We start from the raw sequence: 27887 nt of genomic DNA on the forward strand, positions 1-27887 counted from the left end.
AAGTTATTTTAAGTCTCTCAAAAGTAGAGTACTATTATCCCATACATATGCATTATATTAATATACATAACCATATTGTTATTCTTCACTGGGCATGTAATAAAATTCAATTAAAATCCAATCAGATGCCTTGGAACTTTCAGAACAAAGGTTCCAGAACAATGCGCATCTCTCCAGGTTGGTAAACGTTCAAACCCTGCTTTGGAGCAGTAGCAACATGAAGGACAACTTGGAGACAGGCCAGATAGGGCACAATGACACTTGTCAGAGGTGGCCACAATCATCCAGGTGAGAGGTGCTGAGAGCCTGGCTTAGGGCTGTGAGGGGAGGCACAGAAGGGACTGGGGAGCCAGACACAAGGGACCTTTAGGAGTCATATCAATAAGAGATGGTGGCTTTTAAATGCGGGGGTGGGAGGGAAATAAGGTGAGTCAATGACAAAGCAAACTGGCGAGGAAATTAAGGAGTTGAATTCTGGACTTACTGAGAATAACACACCTTAGGACACCCAAGTGGAGACGTCCTTTTTTTTTTTTTTTTGAGGAAGATTGGCCCTGAGCTAACATCCGTGCCCATCTTCCTTTATTTTATATGTGGGACGCCTGCCACCGCATGAGTTGATAAGCGGTACATAGGTCCACACCCAGGATCTGAACCCACGAACCCCAGGCCGCCAAAGCAGAGAGCACAAACTTAACCACTACACAACTGGCCAGCTCCAAGACATGTCTTTTAACAAGCCAGAAATACAATGCACACAAATGTTCATAGCAGCATTATCCACAAGAGCCAAGAGGTGGAAACAACCCAAATGTCCATCAACAAATGAATGGATAAATAAAATGCGGTCCACACACATACAGAGGGATATCATTCAGCCTTCAAAAAGGACAGACATTCTGGCACAGGCTACAGTATGGATGAACCCTGAGGATTCATGTTGAGTGAAATATGCCCAATACAATAAGACAAATACTGTACGATTCCACGTACATGAGGTAACCAGAACAGTCAAATCCATAAACACAGAAAGCAGAAGGGTGCTCGCCAGGATTTGGGAGCTGTTTAATGGGCACAGAGTTTCAGGTTTGCAAGATGAAAGAGGTCTGGAGACCTGTTGCACAACAACGCGAATATACTTAACACTACGGAACTGAACACTTGAAAAATGGTTAAGATGATGAACTCTTTGTTATGTGTTTGTTTTAACCACATTAAATTTTTTTTTTTAATTTAAAAAGAAAAAGCTAGAAATGTGGAGCTGGAATCATGAGCTAGAGGAGCCCAGTCTCCCAAATTTCCAACTTTGCACCCATATTCCCAGATTGAACACTTGGTCACTCACACCCAGGCCTGCCCTATGAACGCTCTCTCTCTCCCCCAGGTAGACCAACAAAAAACAGCCACTTGTCTACAGTCACCAGGAAGCTCTCCATAAAGTGTGGCTTAAAGACACACACAGGGAAGAGCGCTCAGCTGCTTGGACGTCACGCCCACCAACACGGCCTCAGGAGGCCTTTGCCACTCTCTGATCCACCACATAACCACCTTCCTCTGCTAACACAGCTCGCTGCCACGGGCATCTATTCTGGAAGTTCTTTAGAACACCACGGGGCTGAACAACTGTAGGCACCCATTATTTCCCCATGTTGAAAGGCCTTGGGAATCACATTATTTTAACTTGTTGATCTCTGCTGGTTCTTTTTCTTCCTCGTGTGTTCCTCTCTGATCCATGAAGTCTTTCTTATCCCATCGTTTTACCATGTTTGTCCCAGCTGTGGTCGAGTGGGTTCTAAAGTCACTCATGACTTGCAGAGAAAAGCAACTCAGCTTAGCCAGCCATGGAGTAAAAAAGCTCAAGTCCAAGTTGCATAACAGGGATGAACATTCACCAATTAAACGTTGCTAGGCCTGGAAGGTAAACAAAACTGTCTGGTGAGTGAGTTTCTCTCCCTTCTCTACAGGGAGATTATGAAAACAACTCACACGGGTTTTTTTTTTCTTTGTAGGAACAAAGCTTTATCTGATGAGAGTTTTAAAAATTCCCACAGAGATGCCAGGCTCTGAGCACCCCATACCCATGAGACCTCTCCTGACCTAGGAGCTTATCACTATTTCATACTTTACTGCTAAAATAATGAACAGCTCCAGGTACTTAGTATACCAAAAATAATGAGAATAATAATAAGGGAGAAGGAGAGAGACAAATAATGAGGTAGATGGATTAAGCCACTTTTAATACTTAGCATAGCACTCTTGGCGTCCTATATTATCCTGGTGGGGCATAAGAGTGTCTAAGGATGGGGGAGGGGGAGCAATGGTGGAAAAGATATGGTCTTTGGGATAAAGGAGACCAGGATTATAATCCAGGCCTGGCCCCTCTCCAGCTGTATGACTCTAGACAACTTCCTTAACCTCCTCCAGCTTCATTTTCTTCATCTGTGCAACAAGAATGACAAGCCCTATCTCCCTGGGCTTTAGGAGGAGAGAGCAAGAGACCGCACATAAAGCTCCTGTTCTCTGTCTGTCATACAGCAAGGACCCCATAAACGAGAACTAGTGTATTCGCCGTTATTATGGTCATCATTCAAACATGCATGTGCTTAACACACTTGTCTAAATAAGGAGACAGCTGTTAAATTATTTTTGTGACAGCAATGAATCCTAAAATTCAACACCTACAACCAGTAACAAGGCCAATATTAAAAAATAAAGTAAAAGCACCAATGGGGGAGACATTTTGCTCTTTATACTGCCTGATGCCCTTTGAATCTTGTCTTTAGCCCCAGAATCACAGATACTAATGGGTACTTAAACCAATCCAGTTCATCTGGCTGGATGGATCAAGGCAAGGTTCTCTCCCCTGTGATACAAATGCAGAGATGGAGTCCAGGACAGGTGAAATGATTTAGATCCAATAATAGACACCACTGGGTTTCAAATGGTTCCAAGTATCCATACACAATTTTAGAATCTATTAGATCCTTGCTGTGTTAATGAGGCCTCTTGCTGGGAATCCAAACTCCCTTTGTAAACTCCATTAACAAGCCACAAGGCAGGTGGGCAAATGTGAAGGTTCTTAGAGTAAGAACGCCTTGCCCAGAAAGGGAACCAGTGGGAAATCCATCCATTTGTACCACATGCTCAGGACATCAGAGAGAAAGGGAGAAAGGCACCTCTCCTTGGAGCGAGATTAGGATGAGCTCAACTCCAAGCTCCCCTCCACCTCCCACACCTGAACGAGGAGGCAGTGGTAACTAGTAGACAAGAAGGAGGATTCTCGAAGGCAGCAACTATACCAAAAAGTTTGGGATGAAGAGTTTTGCCCATACAGTTTGCCAAGTTCATTCATGTCCCCAGATGATTTTTTGAGTCCCTCACAACGTTATCCCTATTTGTTTGTTTTCAATTGCCCCAAGAGGATTTTTCCGAACAAGAACACATGGAAAGTTTTGACTTTGAGAGTTCAGATTCCATAAAGGACCCAAGTGCATTTTTAAAATGTTTTTGCTTTTAGAGCAAAAAAAAACCAAGTTTTGATTTTCCTATCTGTGCATCAGTTCAAACCAGTACAGAAAATTTGCTGAATATTACCCAAAACACCTACGGTTAGGCTGAGAGAAGGGATGGAAAATTTCAGCCCCAAAGGAATTTGGGGGGGGTGTGAAGGGGGGACATAGGAGGCGGATGGCTAGGAGGGCTTGTCCCACTGTTGAGCTGAGCGGGCATTCTGACCTTTCACCCACAGCGATGCTTCCTATTGTAAATACAGTGGCTGCCCGGGGAGCAGACCAAGTTAAGAGCCGAGCGGTGAACAGCATTCCAGTCCCTGAATGCCATCTGTCACTCCATACAGCCTATCACCTCAACCATCGCGGCTTATCTCACCCCAAGATGCCTGTCATCAGGGTCTGCCCAACCTAAGGACTTCATGTGGTGTTAACCTTTTTTTCGGTCACGAACCTCTTCGAGAATCCAGCGAAAGCAAGAACCTTTTGCCTCAAGGAGCCCAGTTAAGCAGTCCTCCATTACTCTTGACATTCTTAAGGTAAATTTCTAAATCTCAGCTCTAAAGGCGACATCTAAGTTTTTACGAGTGTCCACTGGCCACCTAATGCTTTTAGTACCTTCAGATTTTGTCTGTATGTGGGCAAAAATAAGCATGCACATGCATGCGCACACACACAGCTTGGCAGGAATGAAATGGAAAAGCTAAGTTGGGAACAGAGCACACTCAGCTTATCCACTCTTGACAACACGAAGTCATGAGAGGGTGCTAAGGCAGCTTTGGCAATGGCGGCCATGTAAAGGAGCCAGGGTTGGTCACGTTTTTTCCACCCAATAAACTGCACCATTGAATAAGCCAACACTCTCCAGCCCGCACAAGAGATTTGCTATTAAACACTTAACTGTTCCTGCAACAAAGCCTGCAACAGGTTATTTTTAAATACTTTTGTTTTAAATACCTTGATGCTATGAAAGAGCTAGCACTTTGATCAGAGGACAACTGTCTCACACGTGTCTCCTTGGACAAAAACACTCATCCCGGTTGAAGGTGGTCAAACCTCAATGAGAGGAAAGAAATCTAGTCCAACGCTTACATGACATCACAGGACATTTAAGACTGATTCGGCAGGATCCTCTTGGCTGCAAATGTTGGAAAAGATAATTTATGTGCTCAAGTAACTGGGATTCTAAAAGGAATGCTAACTGGGATGCTAGCTTCAGGCATAGCTGGATCCAGGGAGCCCTCTTGCCCTCTTTCTCCTGGTCTACTTTCCTTTGTGCTGTCTTCATTCCTAGGTCAAGTCCTCTGCATGTGGCAGCAAAGACGGACATTGGAATCTCTGGGCATTCACAGTTGTTATAGTTAGCAGTCCAAGATGAGAAAGAGACCTCTCTTTCTCTCTTAGTCCATATTTCAAACCTCATGGTAGACTCTGATTGTCTCACTCCTTGCAGTTCTCTATCATAATTGGCCATGCCTGGACCACATGGTTATTTCTGCAGCTCACAAGAACCACTTGGGATGAGCATAGCTAGTTTCTCCGCAAAAAAACGAGATGCTGCACAGACAAAAGCAAACATCCACAACAAAGACTCTTACATGAGGCATTTTAACACTAAAGAATTCTCTAGCCATGAAGAACTCACTTCCCACTGAAGAGCAAGGCCATTAACCTCTAATCCCAGTGTTAAGAATAGCAAATCACAATCCTCTACAGAAACCAAACCTTCACAGCATCTGCTCTCACAGAACGCTTCCTGTAGGTGAAAGGAGAAAAGGAAATAAAGCCAAGCTGATTCTCTCTCAGACAGGAGAAGTAAATAGTCGAGAAATAAACTAAAGAAAGAAATATGCGTGTTATTCAGAAAAATCTCTCAAAATATTTTTACTTCAAAAACAATACCTGCATTACAGTTGAAAAGAAAATTAAATGGGTCTGCTTTCCCTAGCCAGGTACAGAAAGAGGTTGGTGGTAAAGAGGTAGTAAGCAGTACTCTTTGAGGTTTTGAGGTTCATATGGAAGGAAAACTTCCTCGTGTGCATCCTTACCTTTCCCACAAATCTCTTCTAGGTCCGCCTGGGCCTCTCTGGCCTCAACATCCTGTCTATCAAACACTTCAATGCTCTGCTCTAAAATCCCTTAGCAAAGACGCTCTCACACAGTAAACATCCGTAGGCCCCAACCAGCCCCAAATGGTATTGGTTTCTGCATTCCAAAGTTCCCTTCTGGGATCTGGGAGCAGCATTTTTCTTCATCTGGCCATGCTTAGCTTGAAAAAGTGGGTAAGTTTCTTCCCCATTCTGCGATTCCCATTCTTATGGAGCAGGAGGCAAAGCCTTGGCCAGAACAGCACCCTGAGAGGGCCGCTCAGCAGTAGGCACTCATTTCTGCCCCGGTGTCCTGTGTTTGCCCAAGAGCCCCTCTCCCCTTCTCCCAACCCAAAGCCCATATCATTTGAAACCACAGTAGATAACACTATTTATTCTGGCGGTGGCAGTCATGATGTGTGACTGCTTTCTTTTCCTCCTTTCTTAGTTGCTTTATTTATCTGCTACTCAAAAGGTGAATGCACTTGGAAATTGAGGGTCTGGCGCAAAGAGCCCAAAATGGTAAACCACTGATGTATTTGTGCTGGCTTACATATCACTGACCCACAGACGGCTTGGAGACGATTTCAATGAGTTGGCAATTCAGTCCACTTGAAACATCTAGATTTCCAGGCTCTCTTAAAAATCAGAAGACCTGGCATGACTGACTGAGTTCCCACAGGGCAACAAATGGCTGAGGACGAAGCAAGGACCGTTGGCTCCCCAGCCTCCAGGCAGTCTGCTTTTCTCATTTGCTAGCTGAGCCCCTGCAGCACTGAAGACTGCTACTCCTGAGCAGATGTGGGAGGGGGCTTCAAAACAAGGACACCAACACTTATGGCCAGCCCAAAGCCTCTTTTCATGACACCCTTGTGCCTCACTCATTTATCTTCTGGAAAAAGCCACAGCTAGGCCAAATGGCTGGTTTCCAGCTACACTGAACCGATCTGAACTAATCGGAGCTTTCAAAGTTTCCAGCAAATGTGGATGAGACTATAGCCACAAAAATGTTCATCACCTAAAGTTCCAACAAGGAAATTCCAGCATTTTTAGATTGGTAAAATATAATGCAATTACCTAAAACAATGTTTATTGTTTATGATATACAAAAAAGTTTATATCAATTGATCAAAAGCAGGTTTACTTATAGTATGATCTTAACTAACTAAAAATATATACAAAGAAAAAAGCTTAGAATGAAATATACCTAAATATTGACACTAATTTTCTATAGGTACCTGGATTATCAACCATTCACATTTTCGTTTTTCCCAATTTTACTAAAATGAGAATACATTCTTTTGAAAAATTAAACCAATATTAAGAAGCAACACATTGGAACCCAGAAAACCAACCAACACATCATGTTGGGGGCAATGGCCATACTCTGCGGTGCCTCCCACTTCATACAAACCAGATCACCTGCTGCCTGGGGCAGTGCCAGCACTTCACGTCCTTTGAAATGAGCCACAGGAAGGGGTCTGCAGGCAAAGGGGAGCGCTGCTGATTTAACTCAGGGCTGAAGAGGTTGCTATTCTCAGATCTAGTAGATGGATTACATCCTGGGCTGAAAATCAGGATCCCACGACTCTTGTCAGAAGACATGCCTGTGTGTTTAAATAAGTCACTTATTCCTGCCTCAGTTTCTTCATCTGGAAATGGAGATGATATGACCATAAAGAGGAACTAGATAGCACTTATTGACCTCCACGATGGACATGACACCTGATGCCCAGACAAAGCCTTGCAAGGCAGATCCCACCGTCACTTTACTGATAAGGAAACAGGCTCAGGTCAGCTGGAAACGTGTCCAAACTCCTGGTGGCAGGTCTGTGGAGGAGCCAGGATTTGAAACTCAAGACTGGCAGACTCTAGAGCCCACACTCTGAGTCTTGTCCAAGGTCACTCAGCAATGAGCACAGCAGTGACTCCATGAACCATGGGGCATGAATTATGAGCGGCTGAAAATGGATAAGAAACACCCACCAGCACGGGTAACATGGAAGTACCAGATAAGAGCCACACTCGCGTTCCCCAGCACGCTGCTAACACACACGAAAATGGCATATGACCAGCAGCTGGGGAGAGCGAGTGGAACACAGCCAAAACCAACTGACCAGTTTTAGAGTATCATTTATTTAAAAAAAGAAATTAATGAGGGAAACTTCAATATCAATGAAGTTGCAAGAATATAATGAGCTATGCTGGCTCCCAGAAGGGACAGCTTTTTAATTATCTTTTCAGATGAACTGCAGTCACAGTGTATTTGATCCATACTCGACCCACACTCTTTGGAGAGTTAAAACACATTTTACCCGACGTCAAGTTAAAATAAAAACTCATCAGAAGCAAAATAACTCTGGGCTCCCAGGGCTCAGAAGAGAAATTCGGTTCTCTTTGGTTGCTGGCTGGAATTATAGTGACCTTTGTACTAAATAAACACTTGGCAGATGAAATCTGTGAATAATTCTCTTTGCATCATTAACTGGAACACGGAGGTCTCCACTGGGTTTCAATATAAGTGACAAACAAAGAAAACTTGACACATTCCTGTCTAATATATGTGCCTCCCGGTTTGGAGCAATTGCTCTCTCTATTTGGGCATCCTGCAAGGACCTCATCCTTCTGGAAACGCAGAGTCCCCACAGAAAGGCCAACTCAAAGAATCACTTTCCTCTAGCCCCCTCCCACTCTACCTGCAGCCTTCTATCTCTGTATCTTCCTGTGTGTGTGTGCACACAAGCATGCAACTGTGTGTTGGTATTGCATGTGTGTATATCAGCCAAACACACTCACATGACTCACAATGATCACCAAATAACATCATCCTCATGTGATAAAATTACAGAGAACTATACAGAGACACACCGAGATACACAAATGAGTGCATATAAAACTGGTGAAATCAGAATAAACCTCATGGATTGCACCAATGTTAATTTCCTCGTTTTGATATTGTAGTACAGTTATGCAAGACACTACCATCAGGGGAAATGGGATGAAGGATACAGGGAACTTCCCTGTATCTTGGAACAACTTGTGATTCTATAATTATTTCAAAATAAAAAGTTAAAAAAAAACTACACCCTCAAATAATTTTTGGGGTACCCTAAAAGAAAACACATCAATGCAGCTCCTCATAAAAAAGTTAGGACAAAAGACACAAGAATCTTGGCTTGGTTTGGGTACTGGTCCCCTTGGTACCTGTTACAGGCTGAATCATATTCCCCCAGAATTCATTATGTTGAAGCCCTAACCCACAGTACTTCAGCATGTGACTATATTTCGAAGTAGGGTCTTAAAGAGGTAATTAAGGTTAAATGAGGTCACATGAGTGGGCCCTAATCCAATGTGACTGGAGTCCTTATAAGAAGAGGAAATTAAGACACACAAAGAGACACCAGGGATGTGTGCACACAGAGGAAAGCTCATGTGAAGGCACAGGGAGGAGAACGCACCATCTGCAAGCCAAGGAGAGAGGGCTCAAAGGAAACCAACCCTACTGACACCTTGATCTTGGCCTTCCAGCCTTCAGAACCGTGAGAAGGTAAATTTCCATTGTTTAAGCCATGCAGTCTGTAGTGTTACGTTATGGCAGCCCCAGTAGACTAGTAATAGTACGCACATCCCACATGCCCCATTTATCTGGTTTGTCCCCAGCCCTTGGTTTCTTTCTCTAAGAGGAAACAGCAGCTCAAGTGTAGCAGGAAACCTCACTAAGGAAAGCACACAGGTCCTAGTACGGAAGAGATAAATTTTAGGTACCTCATCCCCACCCATGTGAGACTGGTGCTCAGCTATCAGGCAAGTTCTCCAGAGAAAAGGGATCACAATTTTTCAGGACCAGAAGCACCGTGGGGATAGTTGTAAGAAGACAGATTTCTAACAACACAAGGACAATTTCCTAATGGCTATCATGGTTCAATAGAGCAATAACCAGCCCTCTGAGGGTAGCACATCCACAATGCTAGAGAAAGGTGAACAGAAGGCAGAACAGACCAGCTGCCCCAGCCTCAGGAGTCTCAGCTCTGATCTGTGCCCATCCCTACTCAAAGCCCCATATGAAACAGTGGCACAACCTCCTTCCAGAACCCTGACCCGAACTGTGAGGCAGCACTTCCCTCCTCTCTCTCCTTTCTACTCCCAACTCTCTAGTCTGGCTTTGACACCCATTCTCCATTCCAATAGCATGTCTCCCCTTGGATTTGCAGCACACTGCTCTCTTCCCACGGCTCCTATGGTTTTTATTTCCTGAAGGCCCCCGGCTGTCTTGTAGAATGCCCTGACTTGCACCTGACCCTGGACCATCCAACAGCCTTGCCACAGATCCTGGACGTACCTCGAAAAAACCCCACTCTCAGACCTGGAGCTCAGCCCCATTCGGCTAAGTTATCTTAAGCGAGAATTACTTAACTGTTCAGGATCACAGCTTACCTGTCTGCTTCATTTATAATGGCAAAAATTTTACAAACCCATGTTCAATAATAAAGGGTATTAAAGATTATGGGATAGAGCTCAAGGGACTATTACGTATGCAGTAATAACATCATAGATGAATATTTAGTGACACGGAGAAATGCTCATAAAATATTAAGAGATAAATGAAATTGCAAAACATTATTTATTATAAACATATTTTTTGTAGAAAAGCATACCAATGCAGAAAAAAAAAAAACTGTATATAGCCATAAAGCTAAGGGTACTTATTCTTTAACTATTTTTTTTATACTTCCAAAGTTGCCAACAGTGAACGTGGAATATTTTTTAACTAAGAATAAAGTTATTTAAAAAATCCTTACCACTCTCATTTCACCTCTTTCCTCCTCAGAATAAAAAACAAGGCGACAACCAGCTGACACAGCAACCTAATGAAAGGACACAGTGAGGCCATTACATTGCCCCACTCATTCTTCCTACAATACAACCTGCCATGTTGTGAACGTGAAGAAACAGAGCCGCTAAGAAAACTGGGCTAATGACAGGTCACAACACCGGCTAGAGGCACAAGCCAACTCCCAAAGTTGGGCCCCCACCTCAAACCCTTTCCAGTGCCAATCTGCCCGATCCGTCCCTTGATGAAGAAAGAGGGCCACGTGCCACCCACTGGTCACATCCAGCCTCACCGTGAGGCTTGGCTCCACACACTGCCGTAGTGAAAAGCCTGCCAGCAGAGCCGCGTCGCCATTCATTGGGTTTTGACTCCTGGTAATGAGCTGCCTTGGCTCCCTCCCCACGCTGGAGAGGAGCGGCCGCAGAATGGTGCCAGCCAGAGAAGCCCCTTGTGAATGGCCCATGGAGGAATCCAAGAGTTTGGCAGTGGCCCGGCCACAAGAGGCCAAAGCAAACAGTCATTTCAGCTTGACTGAAAATATCAGCTTGACTCAAGATAGCCTGCATCCCTTTCCCCCGGTTATAGTGGGATCTATGACCAGGCCACAGAGGTCACCCATCTGGTGACCCACCACGCAGGCAACCCAGGGGGGCAGGTCCTGCCACCAGTGACCTGCGGCCCGAGCACTGCATGGTTATCATCTCCCTCCCTGCTGACAGCCACAGGTAGGGATCCGCTGTGAGCAAGCCTGTGTCTACACACGCAATATCTAGAATCCTTTCAATCTCCGAGCCACACTCACATCTTAGGCGTATGATCAGACAGCTGGTTGTGGGCCTCTCTCTCTTACCCAGCTGTGCAGAAGCTAGGACCAGGGGGCACACGCTACTCTACCCCAACAGGTACACGTCTACACCCACAGTCCCAGTCCCTTCAGACTGCCCTCCTCTCCAAAGGGAGTTAAGAGGCCATAAATTTATATCAATCCTGTTCAGTGGGCTCCCCCAAACACTTCCTGAAGCAAAGGTAAGTGGCTCCCGGAACTAGCACCCTATTAAGGGAGATAAATGCTAAAATAGTCTCGTGATCACAAACACTTTTTTATGACCCGTACAGTAAATGAATGAACCAGTTATGCTCTGCTATGCTACGGTCTTCTTAAATTGTTCCTCGAGAATTCAAACCATGCATGGAATCAAAGGCCACCTATTGAGGCCAATCTGTGCAGAAGGCTTGCTCTCTGCTGCTCCCTGTAAACACAGACCCATAAACCCAGTTTGGAAAGACTTAGAGAGTCCATCTCCAGGGGCACGTGCTGTCATGTTTTGGAATGTGGCCAGAGGGACCAAAGCCCCCAAGATCTCCATGCACCATGCAAACAAGAGACTCTCAAACCTCTGGCTGCTTACTACCACAGAAGAAAAGGCGCCCAAGGAGAAATTTGGCCAAAACATTCTTCCTACCAAAAACTCCTCATAAATTGCATAGTCAAGGCGAACTGGAGAAGGCCCCTTGCCTCACACGGTCAGCCCTACTGCCCATGCCTCCCCCTCCCACACCTGAAAGCAAAATGCTTCCAAACCCTAAAGCTTTGCACACACAAAAACCAGGCCCTCGAGTGGGAGGCAACCACAGCCTAACTCATCAGGGAAGACTTCCGGAAGAGGGCTCTGAGCCTGAAGCTCCAGGCAGGAAGCCCCCACAGAGGTGATCTAGCACGGGCATGACTTCAGGAGAGAGAGTGGAGAGAAAGTTCTAAATTTATTCTATCATTAGAGACAAGAATCATGCTCAGATTTATCTACTGCTGTCATTGCTACCAGAATAAAAACCCCTCTCCCAGGGTCCTAGGGTGACATCAGTTTGGTTAGAGGCCAATCGTCTGACCACCTCAGGAGACTATTTTGGCTACGTGCTGTGGCCCGTGTCTTAGTCTGCAACAGACTCACGTGGAGTAGCTGTCACTCCAGCTTTAAAAGTAACAAAATGTCAATGATTTCGTTAGCCCCCGCTCCCCACTGCACCAACCTTCAGACACAGTTATGCAAGCCCCTAAGCATATGGAGGGAGGGGCTGGCCATCTTCAGCCTGAGCAGTCTTCTCTTCTACTTTACGTTCCACAGGCAGGCGGTGACCAGGCTCACGAGTGCTCCACCGTGAACGGGGAAGCACATACTCTCTCTGCCTTTCTCACCCTGAGCCTGTTCATAGAGTGTCTGCAACACGTTTGTTCCACAAAGGCGTCTATGCCATAGCTGGGACAGAAAGGCAGAGAGGAAACTCAGCATTCAGGTGTGTAACACCTCCTGTCTCAGAAAGCTTGGGCAGCGTAGGGTGGAAGCTTGGCAAATATGAAGCTTTATGTTAAGTTCTGTTCAAATTCTATTTTAAGCTAAACCTCCATATTATAATTAACTTTATACCTCAAGGCACCCTTCCTTCCGGAGGCACTAAGCTTCTGCAGGTAGAGGTAATTTTTCCAAAGCTTAGCACTCAGAGACTGGGGATATGTCATAACAATCCAACAGCTCGTGGGAGGCAAAATTATACTTGGCACACAACGGATGGAGATGCTGGGCAGGCCAGCCCTAGCCCTACAAATGACCATGTGACAGTGTCCAGAAGCAGTGACTGAGGACCCCTTTTACTGTAACAGCAAGTCACCACTAAGATACTTCCCAACCCTACACCTGCAAATGGCTTCCATCCTTCCAGCATAAAATATCAGAAACTATTATGTGCAAAATAATTTTTTAAAACTCAGATGTACCTTATTTCTTCCTAAATAGCCAGTTCCAGTGCATATCTCCACTACAGAAAAAAACTACTCAAATTTACCAACTTCCAATGATACCAAATACCAACAATGCAATGCTCTCTCCCTTTGAGCTTCAATAGGACAATGACCAGAAGATCGTTTTGATTATTAAAAACTGAAGCTTCCAATGCATAGACCCCAAGGATGCCTTCGTGGCTAATGCCAGATAGCCCAAAGTCCACACACACACACAAAAGCAGATAAACAAACATAAACCTCCTTCTGACCATGTCTGCCCGTTCAAGGTCTATTAACGCTCTAGCCCAGCTGAGCTCAAATTCTGCTGCACAGTAGAACCACTTGGGGAGATTTTCAAAAGGGCTCCATGTTCAGGTTGCACCCCAGACCAACTACATCATTACTCCTGGGAGTACAACTCAGGCAGCAGCATTTCTCAAAATCCCAGAGCTGTGCAGCCCAGTCTGAGAACCAGTGCTCTTGGGCTAAATAAAAAGCTCACGGGCCCCCCTTTCCTTCCCCACACACCCTGGTTACTAACACAGAGCAGGAACCCAAAAAGAACCGCACGCCCAGGGCGCTGCTGCAGCTCCTACCTATGTAGAGCGAGGAGTCCTTCCTGCGTACGTGGTCGTCGATGTAGGAGACGCCCAGCGGCTGCACGGGGGTAGCACCGATCCCCAGGAGCACCTGGGCCCCAATGAGCAGCAAGTACATCATGTTGGTGGCGGTCCGGCTGCGGCAGATGAGGTCAGGGTCGGGCCCCTGGTCGCCGCCCGAGCCGTTGGCGGCGCAGACGTCGCGGCCCTCGGCGCCCCAGCGGATCTCGCCCGCCTCGTACTTGTACTGGTGCGTCAGGAACTCGGGCAGCGCCGAGAGCAGCGCGCCCAGCGCCATGACGATGCCGCCGCAGCCGATGAGGCGCGGCCGGTGCCCGCGCGCCCCGAAGTAGCTCACGAAGAGGATGAGCGCCAGGTTCCCGATCTCGAAGCTGCTGGCGATCACGCCCACGTCGGCGCTCTGCAGGTTGAACCTCCGCTCCAGCGTGGTTAGCACGCTCACCTGCGGGATGCAAAAGGAAATCTCAGCGCCGACCCAGATGACACCACCGAGGCAGCCCCTTCCGGCCTCACAGGGTCCCTGCTAGTCCCAGACCCTCCCACCCTGCAATTTTTTTTACCAGCTGCAAAAAGGCACCTGCAGAAAGTGATTTAAACCTGAAGGGTCCGCGAAATGTTTACTTACTATGCTCATCCTAATCCAATGGTTAAAGAATTAACTTTGCCAATGGCAAAGAAGTTTTTCCTGGCACTTGTTTCTATCCTGAAAGGTTCTTTGTCTATTAAGGAAGCACAACTTCCACTGCCCCTAGCCCCACCATTTAGGGCTCATAGGACGCCCACAGTTCTCACGTGCTCTTTACTCTATCCTATTTAGAAGGCCCATGCTGCGCGGGCTGGGGAGCAAGGGCCTCTTTACCCAGAGGTTAGCAAAGCATACCTTTAGGAAATACATAAAAACAAAAGGAAACAAAAGCCTGAGTGGCAAAATGGACAAGCTAGATTAGCTCATTAGGGTAATCATCAGCTCTTCCCTTCCTTCTAGAAGCTTCCAAACAAAGTTCCTTTCCCTGGAGGCCAGGTAAATACATCCCTGTTCTGTGCAGGACAGCTCCACTAAGGCCCCTTGGAGGGGGTATTTTGAGGACTTTCTCAACCTTTGTATTCTTGTCTGCCCTCCATTTGTTTACCAAATATTTACCAAACATCTGCTGTTGACCTGGCAGTGCCCTAGACACAGGAGACAGAAAAATGAGGAAGTGATGACACCTGGCCTCAGGATGTCACCTAGCAGAAAAGTAAACAAGTATACAACTATAATGCAAAGCGACTGGATGTTACATTCATGCTGCAAACATCACACTAGGGGGAGTCAAGAGGGGATGCATTAGTTTAGGGCTTCTTGAAGTGGAGAGAAAATGCAAATGGCCTCCCTCGCCTGCTGTTTTCAGGTTCCACTCAGGGTATCATCAGCAAGACCACAGTATCTGTCGTGGAAGGGCTGACAGCCCCAGCTGGACAGGGAAGAACATTCCTGGCAAAAGGAACAGCCTGAGCAAAAGTCAGGTGACATGATTTAACAACAGAATGAAAAAGAGTTGGAGAGGTGGGTTGGCGACAGATTATAAGGAGCCACCGATATCACTCTCAAGAAATTAGGTAAAATTTGGTGGAGGAAGACCTGGTTTGAATCCCAGCTACTATTTCCTTAATTAGCTCTATGATTTTGGCCAAGTTACTTAACCTGTCCAAGCTTTAATTTCTGTGAAATAGGAGAAACAACTACCTGGCAGGATGTATGGGAAGATTAGAAATAAGCTGTGAAAAGTCCGTTAGCACAGACCTGGCAGGAGAGCATAGGGAGAGGCAGCGGAGGGGTGCAGAGCCAGCACTCAGGGGCCAGAACGCCCAGGGCCATCCTGATTCTGTGTGACCTTGGGCAGTTGACCATGTGCTTTCACTCTCCCATCTGTAACATGGAGAGAAGAGTGCTGCCTCTTAGAGCTGGTGCCACGAGTAAAGAACATACACGCTCAAAGGCTAGGTAAGGGCCATCTAGAACCATTATCATCATTTCTCTGTGGGCATCCGGGAACATCAGAGATTCTAAAAGCATAAGACTGACACCAGATGTGACTGCAGTGTGGACAATGGATGGCAGAAGAGTAAAGAAATGAATGTCAGCAGAGAAAAAGGCTGGACTATTACTGAGAGAAGGGAGGAAAAAAAGGCCGAATCAATACAGCAGCAGTGGAAATGAGCAGGGAAATTGCAGAAGCATTGTAGAGGCAGAATTCTATCCTCAGGGAGACGGGGCTGTGTCTGCTGATCAATTGGACATGTGCTGCTAAGGAAAGGGAGGAAGAAGGGTCTCATGGGTGTAACTTTCCTCCAAATGTATAAATAAGTGCACTGTTGTCAATATCCGTGCATCCCCAGCCTCGCGGCAATGGCCACACGTGCCTATGTGCAAACACCTGTGATGAGTAGCGTGCCTCTATTCTATTTGCCTTTATTATAGAAAGGTAGAGAAGCCCAGTGACTCCTCTTAGCCTCGTGTTCAACCCCACACATTTAAACAGACTTCTTTAGCCCAGTGGTTCTCAGCGCTACCTTCAGATGAAAGTACCTTTGGAAGCGCTAAAAATTTCAGATGCCTGGTCCCTCCCACGTTTCTGACTCAACGGTCTGGGGAGCAGCCTGGGCCCTGGGGATTTTGTTACAACCCCCCATTGGTGATTCTGTGGAGGGAGAGCAGCACAGTGCTAACACAGTGCACACATTGCTGTGGTCCTTCCTTCAGCACGGGTCCTAGGGCGAGCGCTGAGGAGCAGGGTTCTAACACTGGCACGGCCCCGTCTGTAACCAACAACAGGACGTCCGGGTGTCCAGCTATCGCCCGCATTCTAATTCTGATTCCTGTTTCCATTGTGCTTTCTAACCAAGTCAAGATCAGCTCACAACCAGCCTTGGTTATGTGGTTAGACCATTAATTTTCAAACCAAGTATTTGCAATTGTAGATAAATGAAATTTAGTGAGTCCTAGTCTCATTAAAATGGCTTGCAAATATTCCCAAAGAAGTTCTTTCTGAAAGCTCTGGGCAAGTGAAAACAAAGGCTTCATTTATTCACTCCTCTCCTTCATAACACAAACAAGCGTGATGGAGTAAGTGCTCTCACAGAGGCTGACAGTAGTTAATGCAGTGTGGGAGCGCAAAGGAAGGCAGGCGAGGTGGGGAGCTTCAGGGGGCCTTCACCCAGGCCTTTGCACTGAGGCTTGAGAGATGCCCAGAAGAGGCCGGATGCATAAATGGAACAGGGATAGATCTGGGCAGGGTCCTCTGGGTGTCCCAGTTCACCTCGAGCAGTCTGGTGAGTCTGCAGCCTGGTGACCTCCACCACAGGCGTAAAGGACAAGGGAAGTGGGAGAAAGGGCAGGCAGTTGGGAAGGGTTGGAGCAGAAGCCATATTTCATTTCCACTATGAGGCTTAGTGACATACATACCAGGCAGCATATCTGAAACATGACAACTGCTCCGTTTCAGCAGGTGTGCCCTGTCATAAAATATCACGCAGGTGTGGACATTTATGATGACTGATAAGGGTGGTGGGGATAGAGACAGCTGTGGGCAAAACAAAAAATAATCAGCTCTTCTAGAGAGAGCACTGACGCCTGTGCCTGCAGCTCTTGTCCTGCCTCAAACCTGCTCTTTGCAGAGCAAGGCCCAGGGTGACAGGAAGGAGTAGGGTCTGTACCTCCTTGACCAGTGGCCTCTCACAGGCCTCAGGGACACCCCAGTGGATCAACAGTTAAGCTATGCAAACACTCTGAAAAGATGCTTTGCAGATCAATGAGATCGGAGGCTAATGTCTTCACTCACTCAAAACACAATTTTGAGAAGATGGACTAATTAAGTATGCATGAGGCCATAAAACCCACTTGTGGCTTTTATGTGGCATGAACAGTCCAGCAACGAGGACGATGCACGCTAAAGCAAACGGCTGTCTTTACTTAATGGTAACAAGATGGATGGAAAACGTCTTGATAATTAGAGACGAAGGAGCCGCAACTCCAGGAGGAAAAGAAAAGAGGAAGTGTCCTTCTCCTGCGCCAAGTGGATATGAAGTTATTATTAAAAGAATGCAACATTTATCAGGTTTCCACTACCACAATTCAAAAAAAAAAAACCCGGCTGGCACTTTAGAATCTCCGGGAGCAATTGTTAAAAATAGATTCCCAAACCCAGAGAGGAAGCTCAGGAATCCAAGGTTTTATAAAAGTCCTGGGGTCTCTGATGCCCAGCTGGGGCTGAATACCACAGGCGTTCCAGGTGTCCACACACATACTCACCGTCAAGTTGGAGCTGTGGTTCTCAACCTTCAGTGGCAGCAAAATCACCAGGAGGGTGTCGGACTACCGGGCTCCAGCCTCAGAGTTTCTGATTCAGCAGGTCTGGGATGCGTCTGGCATTTTATAGTTCTAACACGCTCCCAGGTGATGCTGATGCTGCTGGTCAGGGGACCACGCTTTGAGAACCACTGCTCTACTGGACCTCTTCTCCTCACCAAGCCTACCCCCACTCAAGATTCAAGAGTTTTTTTAAAATCAGATACAAATTGAAAGCACACAGTCATTTCCAGTTCCTAGAGACGCGCTCTCCTTGTATGGGAAAGCTGGGTCGCATTTTGGGGAGGCTCACTTCTTAGGGTGCCTAAGGCACACTCAAGCCAACTGCAGTGATGGGGGCCCAGCCCAAAAGGGAGACTTCAGTCCATGCTGTCGTAAATGCTGTAAGACAGGAGACACCCAGAGACCACGGCCAGGTACAGATGGGCCCCTCGTCACCTTCCAAAGGGCCAAGGTTACCAGGAACTTGCTGAAGCAGCAGCCAAGTTCTTAGCAGCAGCAGCTGAAGCCCAGGACTGCTCCCAGAAGCCCTCCTTACTCTGGCTTAGGGAAAAGAGCCTGGATGGGAATCACCTGGGCAGCTTTTGAAACACACCAGTCAGCACCTAGCACCCCCACCCCCGGACTCTGATATAATTTGTGCCATCTGGGCCTGGGCGTGAATATTTTCAAAGTCCCCCAGGTGATTCTAATACACAGACAGTTGGAGGTACATGTGTGTGCATACAAGACACAGTGTGTGGACACTGCAGAGGGCTGTGTGTGCAGGGGTGTCTACAACAGGGTAACCTGGCCACATCAGTGCACTACCGGAACAGGGAGCCTCAAGTTCAAATCTAGCTTTGACAGCACTTGGCCAAGGCATTCTTTCTGAGTCTGTTTCCACACCTGGGCAGTGGGGACAACAATCCTTGCTTGAATCAGCATCATGAGATCGTGTATCAGAGCAGCTGGCACACAGTAGGTGCACGTAAAAGAGCTGCCCTCGTCACGGGTGTGCATGCTCTGTGTGACTTCCAATTCAATTCCACACACAGCGTGCCTGCTCTGTGGGAGGTGCAAGAAACCTAAGTATGATGGAGAGGCAATCCCTGCCCTGTGGGAGTTTGCAATCTGGGGAGAGCAGAGAGAAACAAACAACACAGCCTACAACACAGGGAAAGGGAACAGGGTGGCAGAAGCTTCAAGGGAATGAGAACATGCATGTGGCTGCACGTGGAGGAAAATGTAACTGGGATGCAACAAGGATGAACTGGATTTTCAAGGGAGGGGTGGGAGGTGCCACACTATTCCAAAAGCAAAGATCAGCAGCATGTGGGAGGCATGGCATGATGGAAAGAAACTTCAGACCACCCCTGGGCTAAGGGACCTTTTGGCCTCAGAGCGCTGTGAGGAGTAATCTGAGATACAACAGCCTTGAAGGCCAGGCTGAGGGTCTGCCCTTGATTTGCAGGTCCATGGGGAGCCAAGGGAGGTTCTTGAGCGGAAGCCATCCTTCAACATTATCGTGGCAGTGTTGCATAGCGTGGAGTGATTCGAAACTGCCGAGGCAGTTATTTCAAGAGTACTGGTGAGAAATGAGGCTTCAGCAGGGTACCACCAGCAGAACGTCAAAGAAGGGCACCCATGTGAGAGATGCCTCTGAAGTAAAGTGCAGTCAAGCCGGCAGCTGATGGGAGGCCCAGGTCAAGGAAGGTGGAGCCGAAAGGACCTTGAGGGGGTCTCCCCTGGCTCCTTCCAGAGCCCCTGTGAGGGCTGAGTGCTGGGAGGCTGTGAGGAGCCGGGGAGAACAGAGAGGCTGCATCTAAAAGCACTTCTGTGCTGAGGGGCATAGGACATGACAGAGGCCAGCAGGCTGCCCCCGGGGACCTGGAGGAAGCTGCACCCTCCAGCGACATGCACAGCAGCAGGGCCCAGGTCAGGGAGCAGATGCTGGAACAGTCCAGAAGATGTCAACCTCCCATGAAACTGCAGTCACGCAAAGCACCCTCGGCCCCCTGAAGAGGGATCAGCCCATTTTTTCTGAGAAGGGCCAGAGAGTAAATATTTTGGGCTTTGGGGCCTCATGGTCTCTGTAGCAACTACTCAGACTCTGCCATAGTAGGACAAAAGCAGCTTCTGTAGGCAATACGTAAATGCTGGGCATGGCTGCGTTCCAATAAAACTTTATTAACAAAAACAAGCAGTGGGCCGGATCTGGCTGCAGGCCGGAGCTCGCCCAACTGCTCTACAGTTCTCCATCTATCCAGTTTGGGAAATCGCATTATTCTACATCTGGTAATAAAAACACTGGCCATTCATAACAAATTTGTGAAGCACTCCTGTTGCTCACACAGCAAAGTCATTCTAGGCACAACATTAATGCAAGTTGGTTTTTTGTTTTTTTTAATCCCAAGAAAGCAATTTGCAAGGCAACTTCAATTTCTCGTCTGATGTGCCAAGAACAGGCTTTCCTGCAGGAAAGCGGGGGAAGGGGCTTAACTACCTCAACCCAGAGAGCATGTCCCCGTGATGAAACCGCAGCGGCAATTTCATCAGGCGAGCAAGACACACTGAGGGCTTTTGTTTTTCATCTGAACAGCAGCTCCTTGGAGCAAGTAATTTAGGGCACTGGGGAAATGGCACACATAAGGCATTCACTTGTGAATTCCAGGATCCGAGGTTTACAGAACCAGGTAACAGAAGACAAGACATGAGCACCTCCTGTAACTGCCCTGGTGGTAAACAGATCATCCGCCTGCCCACCTCACAGGTCAGCCAGGGAAGAGAGACATTTAGTCAATGTTGCTTTATTTCTGGTGGAATGATTTAGCCTGTATTATACCCACAGAATATAGGGGTGTAATTTTACAACCATTTTTCTTAAAAAGCAGAGTAAGAATTACACGGAATATCTCTGATTTAGACCTAACTCTGGCCTCCCGTCCAGGCCAAAGACATCAGTATGTGTGAGGGGACGAGGGGAGGAGAAGATGGAAAACACGGGAGATTTTCGGAGCCACACACTAACACTGGACCCTTAGGCAGGGCACTTAACATGCCTGCAACTCCCTTTTCCCATCTGTAATGTGGAGATGATGATTCTGCCTTCACAGCTTGGCCATAAGCTTCAAAGTGGGGAAATGCTCTGTGCAATGCTGTCACTGCGAGTGTAGTTATGCCTGGGGTTGCAAATTAGCAACGTGGCTTCGCCGTTCCCTGCAGCAGTTATCCTGAGAGCCTGCCAGCCGTCTCTGTACCTGGGTCTTATAATAGGCATCATCATTTCCTTTGATCACTCCATCTGAGAGTGAGAGTCTCAGACCAGCTTTCCTTAGAAAGGCCTCATTGGTTTCTGTCTCCGAGTCCTCCTCTCTAGCATTTCCTGCATCTTTCTTCATTATTTGCATCTTCCTCAGACTATTTTTCCCTCCACACCCCATTTCTTAGTTTCTCTCATCTCTCTTCTCCTACTAACTTTCTTCCCTTAATGGCCCTAAAATATAAAGGAAGCATATTTTGTATTATTCCTTCTATTTCATGAAATCTTATGTTCAATTAATTCTGAGAGAATGTGTAACATTTTGTGAGTCTCTTCTAAAAAAAAAAAAAATCCCTAAATTTAATTGCTTCCTACTTATAAATCTCATCATTGATTTTTCTCTATAGCTCAGTGGTCCATTATAGAAAAACAAAGATTCTCCATCCTGCCAGGTACAACTAGTGGAATTTTCTTCCACTGAGTTACTGAGCTTTAAAGTTCTTACCAGAAATTTTTGCATCAGGCTGATTATTATTATTAGTTTGTGTTTAGAACCTTTCACACAATAACTTGTGACATTCTTTCAATTGACAATTTACATGGTGCTGGTCTGTATTACTGGAGAAACTTCAAAAACAATAGGAGTTAAATGATTTTCTCAACATTCAAGAAAAATGTATAGAGGAGCAGACATAGTCTCAAGAAAGGGATTTCCATCTAACATGCTCACAATTTGCGCGCACACACACAAACTCCCTAGGCAGAACTGTTTCCACTGAATCAGGCTTCTCTATACGCTGGGCCTGGGCTCACTGTCAGATGAACTGAAAACCCCACACTGAGGACCCTGCCATGCAAGGGACTCATCCAGGGGCTGAAGATGCCCTCAGCCAGCTCACAGGATAATGGAAGCAACTATGAAAACAGGCAGTTATCACAAAGTGTTCACGAAGTTTCTCTGTGCCAGAATACAGAGAAGCAGTCAGCACCCAAAGAAACACAGTAGTTAGTACCCAGGAACACAGGAGGAATGCAGCATCAGGGCAGGCTCCGGAATGGGGGTAACGTTAATTACAATCACGTGGAGCACTTGTTAATTACTTATGCCAGGTACAGTACTGATGGGTTTCCATGTATCAACAAGTTTATTCTACACTATGATTCCAAGAGGGAGGCAGCTTTACTATCCCAATTTGACAGATGAGGAGCCTGAGGACAGAGGAGATGACCATCCCGCTGACGGCCACGCAGCCAGTGGGTGGACGGGGTGCCAGGACTGAAGCCCACCCGCCTGACCCCACAGCCGAGTGACCAAGCACTGTGCCCCTGCCTCAGTGAGGTCCCCTGACCCCCGGGAGGTGAGGGCTATCAGGCTCTATCCGGTAAGCAGAGACAACCCCAAGCAACTGGTAACCAAAGTTGCTGTAAAAAGGAAAAAAAGCTTAGTTATTGTTAAAAGCTATGCAGGGAGGAAACGCGTTATAAAGTCAAAAATAATTTTGAAAACACTGGGTTGAACAAAGATAAACAGGTTTCTTTACGACAAGACTTAGATTTCCAAATTCATTGTTAGTCATCCATGAAAATATATGTTATGTAGCATTTCCTGAAACTCTCCTGACTATGAAAACTTTTTTTTTTTAAATACTGAGCATCCCTTGAAAAAAATATACTTTCAGAAACACTGGGTTAAGGCGGATATGAGAAATGTTTTTAATTAAGTACATAAAAAGCTCTGCTTCTCCTAGAAACTAATTTTATTGCTTCTTTCACCCTACCTACCTCCAACCAAAGGCTATTAAACAGGATGATGACAGCTGGATTTCCCTTTTTGCTTTGCTTACCAGGAATCTCAGAGTCAATCCTGCAGCCATGCTAGAAGCAATGGTGTGGGATGCCAAGGCTGCATATAAGCATTTCATTTCTTTTTCTTCCTGGTCTTCAAATTCTACTTATAATTCCACAGGAGTATATTACTTATAAACTGCGTCTACCAGGGCAGGGTACAAAATCATTATACATAGATTTCTCAAGAGCAAACCACCAGACAGGTAGGCTTAAGCCCTAATACCAAGATAATCTACTTCCACCTAATTATATCCTCTCTTGAAAATGAACCCCACAAATAAGCTGATAAGAAAATAATACGCTTACCAAAGCTTGCGTGTCCAGGTGTAAGATAAAACCAGTCAGAACAAAATGGTTTTGTTCTGCCCATGTGCAGCATTCACAAAGCTTCCAGAAGACTAAGAAAGTCTAATTCTAGTGTCAGAACAGTGAAAGAAAGAGCACAAGCCTTAAGGGTTCATTTTCCTCAGTCTGCGCACACCAGCAAGCTGCTCTGACCCAGCTGTCGGTGTTTCCCCTGTTCCTTCCCTGCATGTCAGGCACAAACACCCTCAGCTGCACCCAAGACACACAGTGATCGATCAGAGGACCCACGGATGTTACTGCTCAAGGAGATGTTGAGGAAGACCTAGCCCATTGCCCACATTTGACTGGGAGGAACCGGAAGCCCAGAGGAGGGAAGTAATCTGCCCAGGATCACACACTTCTAAGTGACACGATGTCTCCTGATGCCCAGCCCAGTTCTGTCCCCAGTGTCATAAGAAAAGTAGACATGTCACTCCTTGGCCTCCCTCCGCCTACTACTTGGATGGATGTTACCTTGTTCAAGGTGCTAAAAATGCTGCACCAATATATATCAAACTTAGTACCAGAAGGTGTACCTGCGATTGAATAAAGCAGTGGAGAGGTGAACGGAAGTGCAGGTTGTGAGCACAGTGCCTCTTCCTGCAGGAGCCAGAGGTGGGATCCTATTGGGAAGAAGAGGTGAGGAGGGAATGCACTGCAGGGCGCCCACCTCACCTCCACTCGGGAAGAGCTGCCCTCCTCCACTCAGCATGGGTCCTCCGCCCGCTCCTCCCTTCTTGTCTCCATAAGACCTTTCTCCACCGTTCTGCCCTCTTTCCTTTCTCTTCTCGCTCTCCCCTGGCTCCTTCTTTACCCTAGCCACAAACTTGCCCAATGCTCATGCATGTAAAAACAACAGCTTGAAGTCATCTTTCTTGTCACTGCCTCCTGCTCCTCTTTGCCTTCCATCAAACGTCAGAAAGGAAGTCCACAGTTCCCTGTTTCCTGGGCTCACGTCAACCCCATTGCACTACTATGTGATGGCCACAGCAAGCTGCCCTGGATTAAGGTTCCCAGTGAGCTCCCACTTCTTAAATGCCCTATCGTACCAGGTTTCTTCGATCTCGGACACAGCTGACCACTCTGTCTTGTGACAAGCACAACTCAGCTGTCCTCCATTCTCCTCTTCCCTCCCCACCTCCTCTCCTGTAGTTCTCTATGGCCAGAATTCTCCAAGGTCACATCTGAGTGTTCTTCAGTCACTGCACTATTCCCATGGGGAGATTCCCACATTCTCCTGTCTGTCTCCTCCATGCTGATGACACCCATCTCTTCCTGCAGCCACACTGCACCTCAGTACTCCAGAGCCCCCTCCCCTGGATGGCCACAGCACCCAGCCTCCACAGTCTCACCCCAGCATTCTGCTCTTGACCACCCACCCCAGCCCACGCAGCCCTCTTATCCGTCTCCCCATGAACATCAATATTTCACTGACATCTGCAAGGTCCCAGGCCCTTGACACATGACAGTCATCCCCGGTTCCACATCCCACCCACCTTTGCCCCTCGTCCTGTCACTCCCTCTCCTCGCTCCCTCATCGGGACCCCTCCTGTCTAAGCTCAGCTGCTCATCCCCCTTCCCTGAATTCTCCCAATGTGTCTGCACTGGCCGCCATCCTCTTCCCTGTCTCCCCTCATTCAATCCATCCCCAATTCATTCTCTACTTAAAACTCTCTGGTGATGCCCGCTGCCAATTGGAAAAGCCGGAGCTCCTCACCTTGGGGTAACAGACCCACTGAGGGCTGGCCACATGCTGCCTCTCAGCCTCCCTCCTGCAGCAATCCCGACTGGCACTTTCCTACACTGGCCTGGATCTCTCTCATCCCCTGGCCTTCGAATTGGCCAAAATACCGCCCGGCTCCCTCCACTCACCTGGGAAACCCCTACTTCTCCAGCAGCAGGCAGTCCAAATGCCACCTCCTCTGGGAACCCTCCCTGCCTTCCTTCACCCTCTCCTTTGCAACCATAGAACTTCATACAGACTCCCATAAGGCTGTCATTATTTTGGCATGTCTGGCGTCCCTCATAAAGGCTGAAAGCTTCTTGAGGGCAAGGGCTGTCTTATCATGTCTACAGTCCTGCTCCCGAGCACAGAGCCGGGAGATGGGGGGTAAGCCAGGTCACTGCATCCAACTGTGCAGGACGTATGCTTTCCTGCACGAACGTGTCCCACTGAGGGGGTGAGTGGGAACTGAATTCAGTTTGTACTCCCTTCCCCCCAGTTGTGTCCACTGGAGGAAGGAGGACCAATTTCCCATTGCCACGATGGCTCTGTATGGGCGAACGGCAGCCTGGGTTGGTGAAACACACTATAAGGTCCCCCTGCCCTCCCACAGCTCCCCGGTGGCCCTTCCCTTTGTGCAAATACCTAACTAAGCATCATGGCCAAGCTTCACTGTCTACTCCTGGAGGTGCCCAATGCAAGGAAACTTCTGCATTGGTGGCAATCGTGCCAATTAACTGTTTGGAAACATGAGTGTGCAGACCTGTCTCAAACTCAATATGTTATGTGAGTAGCACTGGGCATTTTAGGCAGTTCCTGGGGCTGGGAGGAAAAACACACAGGAGCCCAAGACAAAGACTGCTTGGCCTCAACAAGGCACGCAGCCATCTGTTCCTTGGGTCCCCTGCAGTCTTTCCTCCTCACACCTGCAGTTACTCTGAGAGCTGCCCTTATTTTCCCTGAATGTCAAGCATCACTTAGTAAAGATGATCTGAGGGTCAGGTGAGCTGACTATGTGCAAGGCACCAGGCCAAGGATACGGGGGCTAAAGTCCTAAATAAAAGATAGTCCCTGCCCTCACTAAACTAATCATAGGAGCTAACATTTGGTAGCATTTACAAAGAGCCAGCACTGCTCCCATGACACTATGTATGCTAGTCCATTTCATTATTACAACAACCTCATTAGGTAGATACTATTATTATCCCCATTTTGCAGATGAGGAAACAGAAGCCCAGATGTTAACGTTAACTTAACTAAAGTCTTGCAGGTAGTAAATGGCAGTACCAGGATTCAAGCCCAAGCAATGTGGTGTCAGAGTCTATGCTTTTAACTGCACACGGTTTTTCTTCTGTAGAAGATGGGAAAAGAAAATGGGGCTGAAATCGCAGTGTGAGAAGCTTGGGAAATCCTCTCCTCAAAGAGCAATGGTAAAACTGGACAAAACTGTCACAAACAACCATTTCAAGACTCTGGAAATCAACTAAAACTTACAACAAATTGAGGAGCGTGTATTCATGAAAAACTTCTGAACCTCGGGTAAGAACAGTGGGAATCTGGGGTCTTTCCCTCCCTCCCATGACCCTCCCATGTTGGCTGGCACAGTTCCACTGGGCGGGCTGGCTGACCATGCAAACCAGCAGCCTCATTGGAGGAAGTCTGCTTGATTTGAAGTGGAAGGTGAAAACCCTACACTCAGTGGTGCTGTCAGTAAGGATGGAAATCCCAATAGCAAAAGAACAGAGAAGTCCACTTCAGCTACTCTGAGGGCATGATGCTGGTTGGGGCAAGCACCAGACTGGCAGACTAGACAGAAATTTAACAGAAAGATCAAACGTAAGGGTCCTCGATAAGCTCTCCACATGTCTCTGGTTGACTGAAAGCCTGTGCACAAGTGGAGGAGAGACCAGAGAGGGTCTGTGGTCTCTACTCACTCCTGGCTGACTATAAGCCTGTGTGCATAGGAAAAGGAGATGCAAAGGGGCCCAGAAGAAAATAAAAGCTGGGAAGACTTAAAAACTGCCTTAATTTTGAGTAAAATCTTAGTGCTTGGGGCATCTGAACACAAACTCTGACCAGCCATTGACTATGCAGACATAGAGGTGACCCCTAGGAAGCCATGCTTAAAAATAAAAACAGGAATTTAGGACATGAAAAAAATGTAAAAACCCATAAGAATTCAAACAAAAAACTGAGCCAAAATATCAATGGCCACATACCACAAGACACAGATTCCACAGATTTAGTCCAGGCAAGTAATTAAACAAATAGCAAAGACAACAAACCTCAGGTGGGACGGGGGGAGGACAGAGAACTGAATCCAGAGTTGCAAGAGTATATTATCTAAAATATCCAATTTTCAACAAAAAACTGAGTCATGCAAAAAACAAACAAACAGGAAAGCAAGGCCCTTCCTTAACAAGGGGAAGAAGCAGTCAATAGAAGCAGTCTCAGAGAAGGCCCCAGTGTTGGACATAACAAAGACTCAAAGCACCTCCTATAAATATGTTCAAAACACTAAAGAAACTCATGTTTAAAGAATTAAATAACAACATGATG

The 27887-nt window shown here is 46.9% G+C and overlaps 1 protein-coding gene across 2 annotated transcripts in view; it reads right to left on the minus strand.

The window, feature by feature from the left end:
- Positions 1 to 27887, minus strand: part of SLCO3A1 (solute carrier organic anion transporter family member 3A1) — a 288798-nt gene that overhangs the window by 214554 nt on the left and 46357 nt on the right. For both annotated transcript variants that reach the window (XM_046650659.1, XM_046650651.1), the window contains exon 2: positions 13800 to 14265. In XM_046650659.1, coding sequence (XP_046506615.1) covers positions 13800 to 14265 — 466 coding nt within the window. The remainder of the gene's footprint in view (positions 1 to 13799; positions 14266 to 27887) is intronic.

This window comes from Equus quagga, chromosome 2 (assembly GCF_021613505.1).
Source record: "Equus quagga isolate Etosha38 chromosome 2, UCLA_HA_Equagga_1.0, whole genome shotgun sequence".
Lineage (NCBI taxonomy): Eukaryota > Metazoa > Chordata > Mammalia > Perissodactyla > Equidae > Equus > Equus quagga.